Source organism: Pseudomyrmex gracilis, unplaced genomic scaffold (assembly GCF_002006095.1).
Source record: "Pseudomyrmex gracilis isolate BER0280 unplaced genomic scaffold, ASM200609v1 scaffold_111, whole genome shotgun sequence".
Classification (NCBI taxonomy): Eukaryota; Metazoa; Arthropoda; class Insecta; order Hymenoptera; family Formicidae; genus Pseudomyrmex; species Pseudomyrmex gracilis.
Window position 1 is genome coordinate 460,321 of NW_018020695.1, and position 13,487 is coordinate 473,807.

Consider the following 13,487-nt stretch of genomic DNA (forward strand, 5'->3'; position numbering starts at 1 on the left):
TGTGTAAAATATCATTGTATATTACTGAAATATAGAGACACAATTCGCAGTGCTTCCAGTAAAAATAACAAAGTGCCGAATTATACTTTGTGGTATTATTCCGTAGCACTCTGAATTAAATTGGAGCATTTCGTGAAATATATTGTAATGTTCAAACATTAGGGAAATACAGTTGTGCATTATGCACGAGTATGAATTAAAGGTGAGTTTATCATTCAAGAGAGAGAGAGAGAGATAGAGAGAGAGAGAGATTGAAATAGAAAACTAATTATTATTTCACTTAACAGTTTTTTTGATACATTTTCCGTCCGAACAACATTTCACACGACGCCTTATCTAATCATTTTTATTTCATTAGAGTGAAACTTAATTAATAGCGAAGTTAAAACGCAAATTGTTAATGTGTATAGAATAATGGGAAATACGAGAAACTTGCGCGCAGAGTTAAAGCGCTACGGCAATAGTTACTCACGGAGTCCAGAAGCGTCTGTGTTTAAACTATCGCGCATTCATGTGCCTCACTTTGTGGGTGAAAGTGAAGTTTGGTATCTAAGATAGACAGAAGGAGAGGGGGGGGGAGGATCGTGGGACACACGAACTTGAAACAGCGCGCACTGCTACCGGAGAATTTCGTCGGTGTCACTACGCGGAGTCGTCGTCGCTTTTGAATGCGCGCCTCCCAAAGACGTCGAACGTCAAACACGAATTGGAAACGCCCGGCGAACATATATTAAACGGGGCGCAACTTCTGCCAGATAATTCCGCGACATAACTACTTCGTATTTTCCCCCACCTCGCGCGCAGTTCCACGTTACGGCTTTTGCAGTTTCTCTCTCTCTGGAAGTGGCAGCGCGCGCGCGCGATTCAATATTGAAATGTCACAAATGAATTTGTACGCATCAAGACAAATGTCGGGTCACGCGTGCGATAAATCGTGTTGTATTTTTATTCGCAAAATGATTCATTGGCAACAATAGAATATTGGTTTTTTTTTTTTTTTTTTTTTTTTAAATACAAATTTTCACACATTATTACGGTCTAAATTAATTAATACGAATTTTATTTTTAATACTGTACGTGTGTGTGTGATATAATGTTGTTTAATAAAACGAAATTTTGTGTAGGATTTATATTTTGCCTCGCAATAGCTGTTCTTAACGGATTAAATCTGATTTCGAAAAGCTATACGAACACACATCGGAATTTGCCCGGTAAAATTTATGGGGACTAATTTTTTTTGCTGCAACTTCCGCGCGTTTCGACCAATCATAAATCCATTTATTGCCGAGTTCAATTACGTTTCGAGTTCTTTTGAAATTTTGACGTTGTTTTCACTCTTCGTCCGCACTATACGCACGCCTGAAATTTACGACTCAATATGGCGTTCATCAACGACCAATTATATCGATCCGGCATTGTTACATAACCGTACAATAACTGTGAAGGTATTCATTTTAGAAGAAACAGATTTTTAACAGGAAACTTTTTACCTATCTATAATAATTCGAAAGTTGTGAAGTTTTTATAGCACTAGAGCCTAAAATAACAGCCTATAAGTGCAAAATGAATTGACTAACAAGTTTTGCTTAACGTGCAAGCGGAAGAAAACGACGAACCCGGGACAAACATTTTTAATTAAATCCGTTTCTATATTGCATATTTGTGTATGTGTACGTATGTGTGTCATAGAATATATACATCGCATATATCACAACATTCTCCTGATAATTAACAGGGGCAACAGTAGTGCCTCGCGCCAAGTTTACGCGCAACGAAGTCGCGCTCGAGGAGAGGAAAAACACGTGACTAAAGTCACGTGATTTTACTTTAGCCACGTGTCTTAAAAAACGTGACTTAAGTGAAGTCACGTGACAGGGAGAAGAAGAAAAACAACACGTGACTTTATTTTAGACACGTGACTAAAGTAAAGTCACGTGACTTTTGTGTGATTGAAAGAAAGTCACATGACTTTATTTACGTGGTGGTTTTTTTAAATTTTTTTCTTCTCTTTTACTCACTAAAGTCACGTGTTGATTTTTCTCTCTTTTCTATTTTTTGACTTTATTTTTATGCGTTTTTTCTGTAGTATATTAATTTGTAAATCAAACTTTATAGAGAAAAAATTTTTGTATAATAAAAAAAACTAACTCAAATTGTTCTTGTATAAATAAAAAATAATGAGGAACAGTTTGAGTTAAGATTTTTAATTTAAATACAATACGTGTTGTGCATGTACTTGGCGCATGTTCTTACCTTTTTTTTTTGAAAACGTAAGATCGTTTTTGAGAGATTAATGAGACAGCATCGAATGCTAACGATGTTTAATGTCCCGCTTGCTGTCTGTTCTTTACGCGAGGCGCGTTCTTGACAATCATTGGAAGACCTCGCGCACTATAACGTATATATATATATATACGTACGATGGCTGATCACGAAGTCCTCGCTTTTAACGGCAGTTATATTCGCCGCTACTGTCATCCTCGTCGTCGTTTCGCGTCATTTGCCACGAGAATATAACGCCGATCTAATAGTCGCCTGTATTGTCGCTCGTACGCTCACCCGGCTTCTCCCTTCTCGCCCTTCATGTCACGAGTCCGCTCGTCGCGCCTTGCCAATGAGCGTGCCATTAGGCAGTGCTATTCGCGGTCCAGCGAGCATTCGCGGCCGCGTAGATTGATGACGAGAGGCTTACGATCGTCTGAATAATTAGGCAATATATATACATACATATATATATATATATACATGCAAAATTGTTTGCGTTTTATAAAGCCAGATGACTCGCGGTCAGTTCCCTTATTTTGTCGGGGTTGAACATTTGTCAAATGAGAGAGAGAAAGAGAAAAAAAGAGAGAAAATGAGGAAGATTGAAAGAGAGAGAAGAAGAGGAATTACGCGGTCTCGCGGTTGTGATTTTATGATTACATCTGCGGTATTGTAGCCGGAGCAACAATGTATTTCAATAAACCATTAGAGTTTTTTGTATCGTAAGTTTGACATTGTTTCGGTCAAGTGAACATGGCAGCATCATCGATATTCTATTCGCAACGCGCGGCGGGACACCATGATTACCATTGACGGCAAATCAATGTTCGACTCTAGTATTATTTATCTCATAAAAATGGACATTTTAAAAAGCACATTCCGTTTGGTTTTATTACCGACGCAACACACGCGGTGTTACCTTCATTGTACCCCGCGCGTCGGATTTATAAACACGCATTTCAATCGCTGTTTTACACGCATTGTTTTACATGCATTGTATTATCTCGAAACGCCGAGAGTTTTTAGATCGCGGGCCCGTTTTGCGCCGAGTTAAAATTAAGAGCTCGACGCATTTTCATTAAAAAAAAAAAAAAAAATTATACTTAATATTTGTTTTTGCGCGCGCGAGACTTATGTTTTCACACGCTAAACAAAATTATCTCGTCTCACAGTCGCGCGGACTCGCATTTTTGCCGACCGCGAGTTCGTAAGTGATGGATTAACGCGTGGAGCGGAATTCCCCGTTGCATCGTGTTTCATCCCTCAAACAACAACGCAGTCCTTCGTGTATGCCTGCTGTGTACATATATATATATATATATATATATATATATATTCTCATGCGGATTATTATATTCCGCGTTACGCGCGTTAAGATCCCCATTTTGTTGTTCCCACGCTGAATTTATTCGCGCGCTTCAAGTCTGCGTCGCCGCTGTGTCAACAGGTGGCACTCATCATTTTACATAAACATATTATGAAGTATATGCGAAGGGCGTGATAAAGAATACATTATCCAAAAGGTACATCGACCTATCAAGCTGCCAACGATCGTACGTTCACGACCATATCGATTCTAACAAGTGTCTCGTTATATATTTTGTACGTTGCGTAAGTGTCAAACGGGTTTATTTGAGATATTGGCTCGATACTATTTGTTTTTCTTTTACTAATGATGTTTAAACGCATATTTACAATTAACTTAGCTCTGCGAGAATTTAATCAATTGTACAGTACTTGTAACGTCGTTTTGACAATAATTTAAAATTTTACAATACAAAAAAAATTGCATTATTTGATATTACATTTCGATATATTGTAAATAATTGAAGGTAATATTAATTGCGTCACTTTTTATTCGATTAATGCGACAGTGATACTCTTTTCTCTATCAAAGCGATATCGAACGATATTTTAAAGCGCGTCGGTGCTCTTTTCGCGCCTCTTTTCTTGTTCTCTTCGCGTATAACGAAGAGTTTGCTCTCACGAATGCGCTCAATTCGCCACGCAAGAGCGAGATCTCTCTCAAATCCAATTTCATTATCGGCGAGTCGCCGCGATCTAATTACCACCGACACGACGTTATGCATCCACAATGAAGGATAATTATTTTAATTATCCCTTGTGCACCTGCACGACAACAAACGAGCTGCGTTTCTTACGGCGCGGCGAAGGCCGCGCGCATTCCTATCTTCGCCGCTTTTCTTTCGTTAAGTGGTATTTTCCCCGCCTCTTTTCTTCCTCCCTCTCGGTATTCTTACGCTTCGCATAATCCATCGCTCCGGGTTAAAATCTAAAATACACAGCCGTCTTTCTCTTTCTCTCATTTCTCTTCACTTCTCTGCCCATTTTCTCTCTCGCGCTCTCTCTCTCTCTCTCTTTCTCTTCGGCTCTTCTCTCGGAACGTTTTCACTCTTCCTATCCTTTCTGATCTCTTCTCTACCGCTCTCGCGCATATATCCTCCCCGCGCCGTCGACAAAGTACCGGGGCTTTACCGGCGTTTATATGTTAACTCTGTCATTTGCAAGAACGACGAACGAAAATGCGGCGGCGTACGTTTCAAAGGCTCGTGCGTCTATCTTTTGCCATCATGCGTGCAGTCCATCCACTTTCTCATGCTCTTAAATTCTCTCTCTCTCTCTCTCTCTCTCTCTCTCTCTTTCATCTGTAAAATCCTTCTCTCTTTTATCCTCTTTCTCTCGCTTCTTTTCTTTCTCCGTCTCCCGCGGGTTAGCTTTGCGGCTAGATGAAAAAAATGGGTGGGCGGAAACGAGAAATGGCAGGGGAGAGATGCCGAGGGGGCGACGGGAAGGAGAAAGAGTGGAAACATCGTTCGCCAAAGCTTATTTCCACGCTCCTTCGGCAAGAACGGATAGGTCTCCTTTATCACGCTCGCAATATACACCACGAAGGTAGCTGCCGCTTCTAGCAAAGGTATCCCGGATACGAAGCACGCTGCTTTTAGAAATATCGTTCCCGCTAAGCGACGACGCCGCCGCCACCGCCACCGCCGCCGCCGACGACGACGACGACGACGACGACAACGACGTCGCCGACGGCGCGCACGACGGGCGGTCGTCGCGACAAACACTCGTGGACCTTTTTCTTGCCCCAACGTTGTTGTTTCAACGCGGATATATACGTCCGCTTCTCGACGGCAACAAACTTCGCGCGAGGGTAAACGCGCCAGTCAAACCGTGACGGAACGATATGCCCTTTTTTTTAGAGCCTGCCCGTGTTACGCTGTATATCATCCCCCTTTAGCGCGCGCGCTGCACCGAATGACGCGATTCAGCCGGTAAATCCAATTTGCGAGCTGCTTTCGCTTAAAATTCCCCTACCTTTTACATTCGTTAACATAAAACGAAATACCAACTTAGAATTTCGCTCACTTTTGTAAAATACAAAGTGTGAAATTTCCCGAGGTTTATTCCGCTGCGATTCATTTGAAAATCTTCCTTCTCTCTGGGGCCGAGATATACTTAATCGGCGAAAACTACATCCCAACCGTAATTTATAGATGAGTAACACAAAATACTACGAATCACGTGTCGTAAGCACGTCGTAAAAGACTGCTCGTATAGTATTTTTAACAATCCAACTCGTTCTCTTCTTTTCGCTTACGCGGATGCTCATAAAAAAAAAAAAAACGCGATCATAGTTTTATAGCGCCTTCTCGAAAGCACTCACATTCAAACTTCCGTGTGCAGCGGTGACCTGCGCCCTCGCAAAAAAACATTCACCCGGTTTCGCTCCGCGTTTGTCATGGATTCCTTAACGGCATTGCCGTTGGGGGGCGAGGGTAGAGCGCGACAAGCAGGGGATGAAAGAGCTCGCCATTTTCAGCACGTTTGTCCTTGCATAGAAACACCCTTTTACGATTTCGCCAAGCCCTGCGAATCACCCGCGGGAATTCAGGTTTTATAGACCTTTTGCTGCACGAGCGGACTCGCTCGGACAGAAAATTACGCGGCACTGTGTTTCGCCGCGCTCAAATGGAATCTTTAACGAAACGATTTAAGCGATCGCGCGGATTTTTCTCCATACGCGTGTGTGTATGTCTCGACCTTCCGCGTGAATCGTATTTATATTTGACGTGTTTTTAAGCGCTCGCTGTGATCTCACGATAAATTCTCACTTTTTGTTTCGTTTTCGCGCAGTTTGGAAAAAAAGCGCGGAATTAAATTGCATAAAGTCGAGAGTTTGTCGCGCGCGACACGTAACATTTCCGAGCGTTTTCCCGTTTACCTTTTTTTTTTTTTTTGCCGTATACGAAGCATTTCCGGATAGGATAGCGAGATAATTGGAAGACCTTTACGCGCGCATACGACGGCGGCGGCGGCGGCGGAATAATTCCGGCACGCCGTAAGGAAATTAGATTCACCAGACAGAAGTCGGAAGATGAAAATGGAAAAAGCTACTTCTGAAAGCTTTTGGATGTAGTTGTTTAAAGCGCGCTCTATTCTATGCGTTCCCCTGTTTCTCGAATACGCAAATCCGCTCTGGTAAATCGGACCACCGGCTTACAGTTTTTTTTCGTTTCCTTTTCTCCAGGTCTCGTTGTCTGTCTCCGCGTTACCGGAAGTCAATAACGCTCGGTCATGCTAATCAAGCTTTCCATTTACCGCGTCAATTTACGTGTGTTCTCGTCGCGCGGCAAATGAATTGTCACAATCGCGCCACATTTACCGTTATATCAACGACTCAGACATAAAGGCAAATATTTCTCGTGAAAACAGCATCTTTATTTTTCATGAATATATATTCCTGCACTTAAATATATTTATAAACTGCGATCAAAATTAACCCTCGGGGAACACACCTATATTTTTTCAATCAAGAAGAACAATCTGGGTCAATTTGACCCCGTCCACTTTTTGAGATGCTACCATTTAAAATGCACTTATCCGATTGGCTTGAAAAAATTTTCGGATATATTTTGAACAGTTTGGAATATGCCTATATAGTTTTTAAGTGTCGTTAACATTATTAACATTGTAAAAAATATGTTACAAAAAAGCAAAATTGAAGCAAAATATTTTGATCAAAGTCGACGAACAGAGTCAAATTGACCCAGTGTGTTCTCCGAGGGTTAAAAACAAAAAAAACAAAAAAAAATGATTTGACAAATGTCAAGGCGAGAATTTACAAAACTAAAATATTTAAATAGAATCTTTGAAGATATTTTTGAGAAAGGAATGAAAACGAGATAAATGTTACCGTTTGCGTGAAATAGCGCCGGTCAGACATCCATTATGCAAATTTGCTTCGACTTGAGAATACGCGACGTACATATTTGAGTGCGACCTATGTGGGTGCGCTGGTTTTCGCGACCGTTAGTCGGTGGCCACAACGAATTTGCCTCCCTTGTGGCAACATATATTTCGAAAAAACTTGGTCACTGATCCGCGTTTTTATTTGTCTAAATTTAGCAATAATTTTACATAAATCAATATAAATAACGAGTTTTTTTTTATTAAACCACGAAAATACATATTGCAAATTGTCAAAGTGAAATGTTTTCCCTTTTTATTCGAATAACTTTACTGGAGCGCGAGCTTTCATGTTTCCAGATAGATAAATTCCTTTTCGTTTATCTCGTCTACTCGATATCGTTTGTATTAAACGCGCAAGCGGTTTTAATTTCCTTTTTCTTCAATCAAAGTTTTCGAAATAACGCGATAGCTCTTATACACGTGCAAGCATCGAGAAGCTTAACTTTTCTAACGTATCGCTACTTTGATGAATACTTCGATGAACTATTTATCAGAACAAAATATTCGATGAACATTATTGAAAATTACACTACCACTATTTACATTAATTTCTCTGCTACGTATATGCGCGCAATTGTGAAGCAAAATTTCATTATTCACATATAAATGTTCAAAAATGACGCGAATTTTGTAATTTCTTCATATAAGAGTCTCATGTCTACTAAAAAGTGTTTTTTATGTTTGAATGTTCGCAGAGCGGCGGTGACTGCCGTGTCCTGGCATCCGCACGGCACGTATCTGGCGTCCGTCGATCGCGCCAAGACGGTGACGGTTTGGGGCGACCACGTTTGACAGGAGTGATCCCGTGACAGACGACTGTTATTTCACGCATAAAAGATCATCTCGCGGCGTTTTGTCTACTCTGGCCGCCGCGCGAGTCGTGAAAAAAAATAAGAAGAGGACGCGATTCCACTCGGCGGCAATCCAGCGAGAGGAGAATTCACGGTGGAAGAATAATCAAAATCATCGGTCGGTTCGACCGCACACGGGGCTGTAAAACCATGTAAGAGATGTCGAGAGGCGTCTTTGTAAAGCGCACGGACACCGCGCGCCGAACAAATTTCAGAGAAGCGGCAGGGACGGACTGTTGTACATAAAACTGCACTTATTGTTACTCCCAGGTTGTAAAGATTTCCCCCTCTTTAGAATAGTACCTTCGCAAGCCGGCCGCGCCGCGCCGTCTACCCGACGAGGAAATTTAAGAGATTATCGTAGTTTATACCGGTATTTCAAGGGATTTCGCTAGATTGTACGCTCTTTCTTTGCTAACTGTAAAAGCGGAGTCGCGTGTCAATCGTCCGTACGAATCAGGTTCGCTGTCGCGGAGATTTATATTTATGGGGTTCTACGGACGATTACGTGGCTTCGATATACTAACTCGGTGAATATAACATTGTCTTTATTATTGTTTTCTTTCTCTTCTTTGTTTTTGTAACAAAATCGTCAATTACACTTTGATAGATACACAGATAATGATATTTTTCGGAATGCAATGAGATAAACAGATGAAAACAATTGCTGTGTAAAACGCAAGATAAAAATATATTTAAGAGATGAGATCACATTCGCAGTATATATATATATATAATTAATTGCGATATTATCAAGAAATAAATTTGTTTCTTACATTTTGAATAGTAGCTTTACTCATTTATTAATATAATCATTTTTTTGACTGTATATACACAAGAAGATACCAATTGTTGTTTTTGTTTTGGGTGCAAAATTAATTCTGCCGGAACATTTCGCTTCACAATCTTACGGTTTCATCACCGTAAAATTCACTTCGTCGTCGGATTCTCCGACGTGAAATTCATATACAAGTCTGACAGGATGAAAACTAGAATATACGAATTACCGCAAGCACAATAATGATAATGATAACTAACTGATTGCGTTATATGTATGATTTGCATAATTAACGATAGGGATATTATGTACGCGCCAATCGGAAGTGATAGTGATTTTTACAGACATAATATTGTCTGTATATCATAAGTAATAATGCATGATTGGCTCATTAAAACTATTTACATAAAATTTTTTTAACACAAAGTAGGCTATCAGCGTGTATAGCAAGATGATTATATACGTATAAGTATCTGATCGAACGAGCTCCACCCAGTGCGCGATACTGTAATCCGAACTCGTGAAACATCGTATTTTTATACAACCACACACGATAATTTGCTAAGTGTTATAAGCACTTTTAGCACTTTTGACAATCGTATGTTTTAATTATTATATCGTGCTCATATATATATTTATTACGTCTGTCTGCAATCTAGCGCGTAACATGCACTCGCTTGATTTTGTACGATTTATTATTACATAGATTTCTCTATTTCGCAAGTGCTGATTTTGCGCTTATTTTTTTTTTTTTTGTACGGAGCTCTTTGATCGCTGTTTAATGTATTTATTCTATATGTATCTGTATCAAAACACATATAGTATCTAAAACATAGTTTTAATATATAATTTTGTACACACCGTTTTGTGAATCATATTGTGAATCATAATTAATTGATATACGCATACGGAAGCGAATTAATTATTGTAATACTTTTTTCTTTACGTGAGTTGTTGAAAACGACTAACTTTCACTTATTACACGAGAAGAACTGATCATTGGTTAGCATGTCTTTAATATCGCGTTTACTAATTTTATTTTTTAATCATGTTATTTTAAAAAAAGATAATTTTTTTTTTTAACCGAAAAGTATCTAGTTCTCGAATAAAAAGTGTTCCAGAGTAACATTTTGTACAATAACGTTTCGCTGTGTCTCACGCATACAAACCAACCAATGGTCGTTTTTTCGTCACTGCGGTAATAATTATTATATAGCAGCTCGCATCTCGAGCAGGGAATCGATTGCGTCCAAATATTGTAATGATTTTAATACCGTATCCTTTAGATCTTATTTTGACTCCATTTATAAGCCTACCGTATTGTCTCTTTCTCTGTGCAACAATCTTAGCAGAAACGTATCTATATGTATATGTATAGATACAAATTGTTCACATGTGTAAATATATATTAAACGTTTCTCTCTTGTATTTTGTACAAATATGGCTTGTTTTTTGAATATATAATCCAAATAACTTCTGCAAAGCAAACTCCAATTTTACAACAAATTCTTTTCCACTTATTTGCACAAGAATGATAAAATAAATATTTTTTCATAATACTATTATGGATGCAAGTGTGTCTCACACATCTATAATTCTCTCTCTCTCTGTCTCTCTCTCTCTCTCTCTCTTTCTCTCTCTCTTTTTCTTTCTGTCTCTCACATATCGCAAAACTTGGAATCGCGCGCTTGGAGCTTTAATATCCGCGTAGTTGTCAATGATTCATGAATCGATCATTTCGACCTACTTTTTGCACTCTGTTACTTTTCACTCGAGACAAGTGGCTCGTTCACCACACCCTAATCCCGGTTTTCGCTCCCGCCGTCGTCTCTGCATGTACAACAGCACGCGCGCGCACATACACACGTACGTACCAACATCCATGAGCACGCGCGCGCTCACATATACACGCGTCCCGGCACATATACGTACAACCTATATATATCACAATCCTCTCTCACAGACTCGACCGCGGCATTGCACTGCAGTCGTGTATCTGACAGTACCTAACGTGCTTTCGAAAGCGCTCATTAGTCACTGAAATGCGGTCACGAAGTGACAACTCGCACGTGGAATATTATACGCTTCAAGAACTTGCATCGGTACTCATATCGCGGCGTGCTCGCGCGCTCGCGCCACATTCCTCTCTTTCTCTCTCTATTTTGTTCCTTCTCTCTCTCTCTCTCTCTCCGTTTGTAACTTTTGTATTATACACCCTTTGTCCGCGATTCGACAGTTTCGACAGTTTTGCAATGGAACGTGAGAACGTGCCAGCTCGGGCGACCGAGAGAAAGAGAGAAAGAGAGAGAGAGAATAGAGAAGGAAAGAAAAAGAGAGAAAGCTCTTGCAAACGATGTTAAAGTTCGATTGGCCAGTCGCATCTGGGACCGCCGAAAAATTTCCCTTGGCTACTCTGCACGCACAACACACCGGATGTTTTACAAACAGGTCTCAGGGTTGCTGCGTTTTTATTACGAGCGTGCATCCCTGGCGAGAGGTTCGTTCGCAAACATTCCCGTTACGCGACATTGATGGAACACAGTCTCGTTCATTTTCGCGAATTAAAAAGTTTGGCGGTGCGAGAGAACACGGAGGAACGGCGCGCCGCGCGAGGATCGTGTTTGAATAATTAATGCATCGAATTACAACTAGAAGTTGGAAAATCGAACTTGCATGATCGATTATTTCGAGGCGCGATGTGTTTTACTGCGGTGAATTTTTGCTCAAAAAAAACCAGGGAATAAGAGTCGGGAATTTATTATATATCCGCGGTTCTCGGAAATAATCATCCGCGCGGCAAAATGTTGCTTTCTCTAAAATCAACACCTTTGTAAACGCATTTATTTAGGTATCGCGTTTCGCTTCCTCGTTTCTTCGGTATACCGAAGCGAGAGAAGTACCGTTTCTACGATTACAATCCGCGCGCGTTCGTCTCACTTCTTCGGGTCTCAACCAACGTTTCCCTCTCTGTTAACGGTCGTTTATTTTGAGGATAATGAGGAAGACGTTGGGATCCTTAGGAGAAGAAAAAATCACGTACGAGAGAGAGAGGAGAGTGACAAATTAACTCGCTTCTCGACTTCCGTGTGAGAGATTCAAATTTTTATTCTCCGTCTCCGCCGCGGATGGATTTCCGCGCATCACCGGCGTAGAACGGAGCTGGAAAACCTTACGGAAATACCGATCTTCTCGGGCAGGTAGCGGCGGTACAAAGTTTCAAGTAGGGATGTTTATCCTCCGATGTGGGAAGCGTCTTTTCGTAAAAACACTTCTGCATACTTTACCGCGCGGATGTATATTTAACGCTTTGCGATTCACCGCGATTGACTGAATGCGAAATCTCTGCCAAGTGGAGGAAACGAGCGACTTTCTCTCTCTCTCTCTCTCTCTCTCTCTATCTCTCTCCGCGCATCGCTTGTACAGAAAAATGTAAACGTTAAAATTTACAAAAACAATTTCATATATAAAATACAAAATAAATAATAATTTAAAAAACCGAATCCGAAGCGATTTTATTAACTATATTTTTTATATACGTTTTTACGAGAGAGATAATGTAATATTTACGTTACGCGCAAATGTTACGCGAGTTTTAATGGTAATGTTTTCTTTTTTTTTTTTTTATCCGCATAATGGAGATTTGGAAAAAAAATTTTATTTGTGCGAAACGTAATTTCGCTTCCGTCATGAGGAGGAGGCGTTAACGTGATATAACGTGCAATTTAAAGAACGGCGGAGGAGTGTCCAATTAGACGCTAATGTGTCGGGGAAGCGGCGGAAATGAAGCGGAAACAGGCCTCGCCGATAATTTTCGAGGCATGCGTCAATCACTCTCTACGGTACTCGGAATAGACGGTTTACCTACAGTCGACTCATTCATCCTTAATTAAAGTAACTGTGCGTGATATCCAGATGCTCCCGAGCTAAGAACCATGATCGGCAGATTCTTCTCGGAGCGTCCAAGGTAATTTATATCGACCCAATTAAGCTGCGAGGCAGGGAGGAAAACGAACTGCCGTTGGCGTTAAAATCCGTCATTATCCGAGGAAATAATGATCCTCCCTCTCCCCCCTCTCCTGTTACCTTATCTTTTCTATTTGTCACATTATTATAATCACTAGTTCGATATCTCGCCGAGCTCTTTGGAAAACTTCGGAGACGTCGCTTGGAAAGTTAATTTGGAACATAATAAAACGTCTATCGGAGACAAAAACGCTCGATGTTCGGAATCAATTTTCATCGAGAGACGTAACCTCGAACGAATACGCCGGAAGTTCGATGAGAGAGAGAGAGAGAGAGGGAGAGAGAACATGTGC

General features: G+C 40.5%; 1 protein-coding gene across 2 annotated transcripts in view; it reads left to right on the top strand.

Annotated features, from left to right (window-relative positions):
* Positions 1-9,106, top strand: part of LOC109856236 (autophagy-related protein 16-1) — a 446,352-nt gene extending 437,246 nt beyond the window's left edge. For both annotated transcript variants that reach the window (XM_020431280.1, XM_020431283.1), the window contains one exon: positions 8,238-9,106. In XM_020431280.1, coding sequence (XP_020286869.1) covers positions 8,238-8,334 — 97 coding nt within the window. In that variant the 3' untranslated portion in view covers positions 8,335-9,106. The remainder of the gene's footprint in view (positions 1-8,237) is intronic.
* Positions 9,107-13,487: the final 4,381 nt, after the last annotated feature.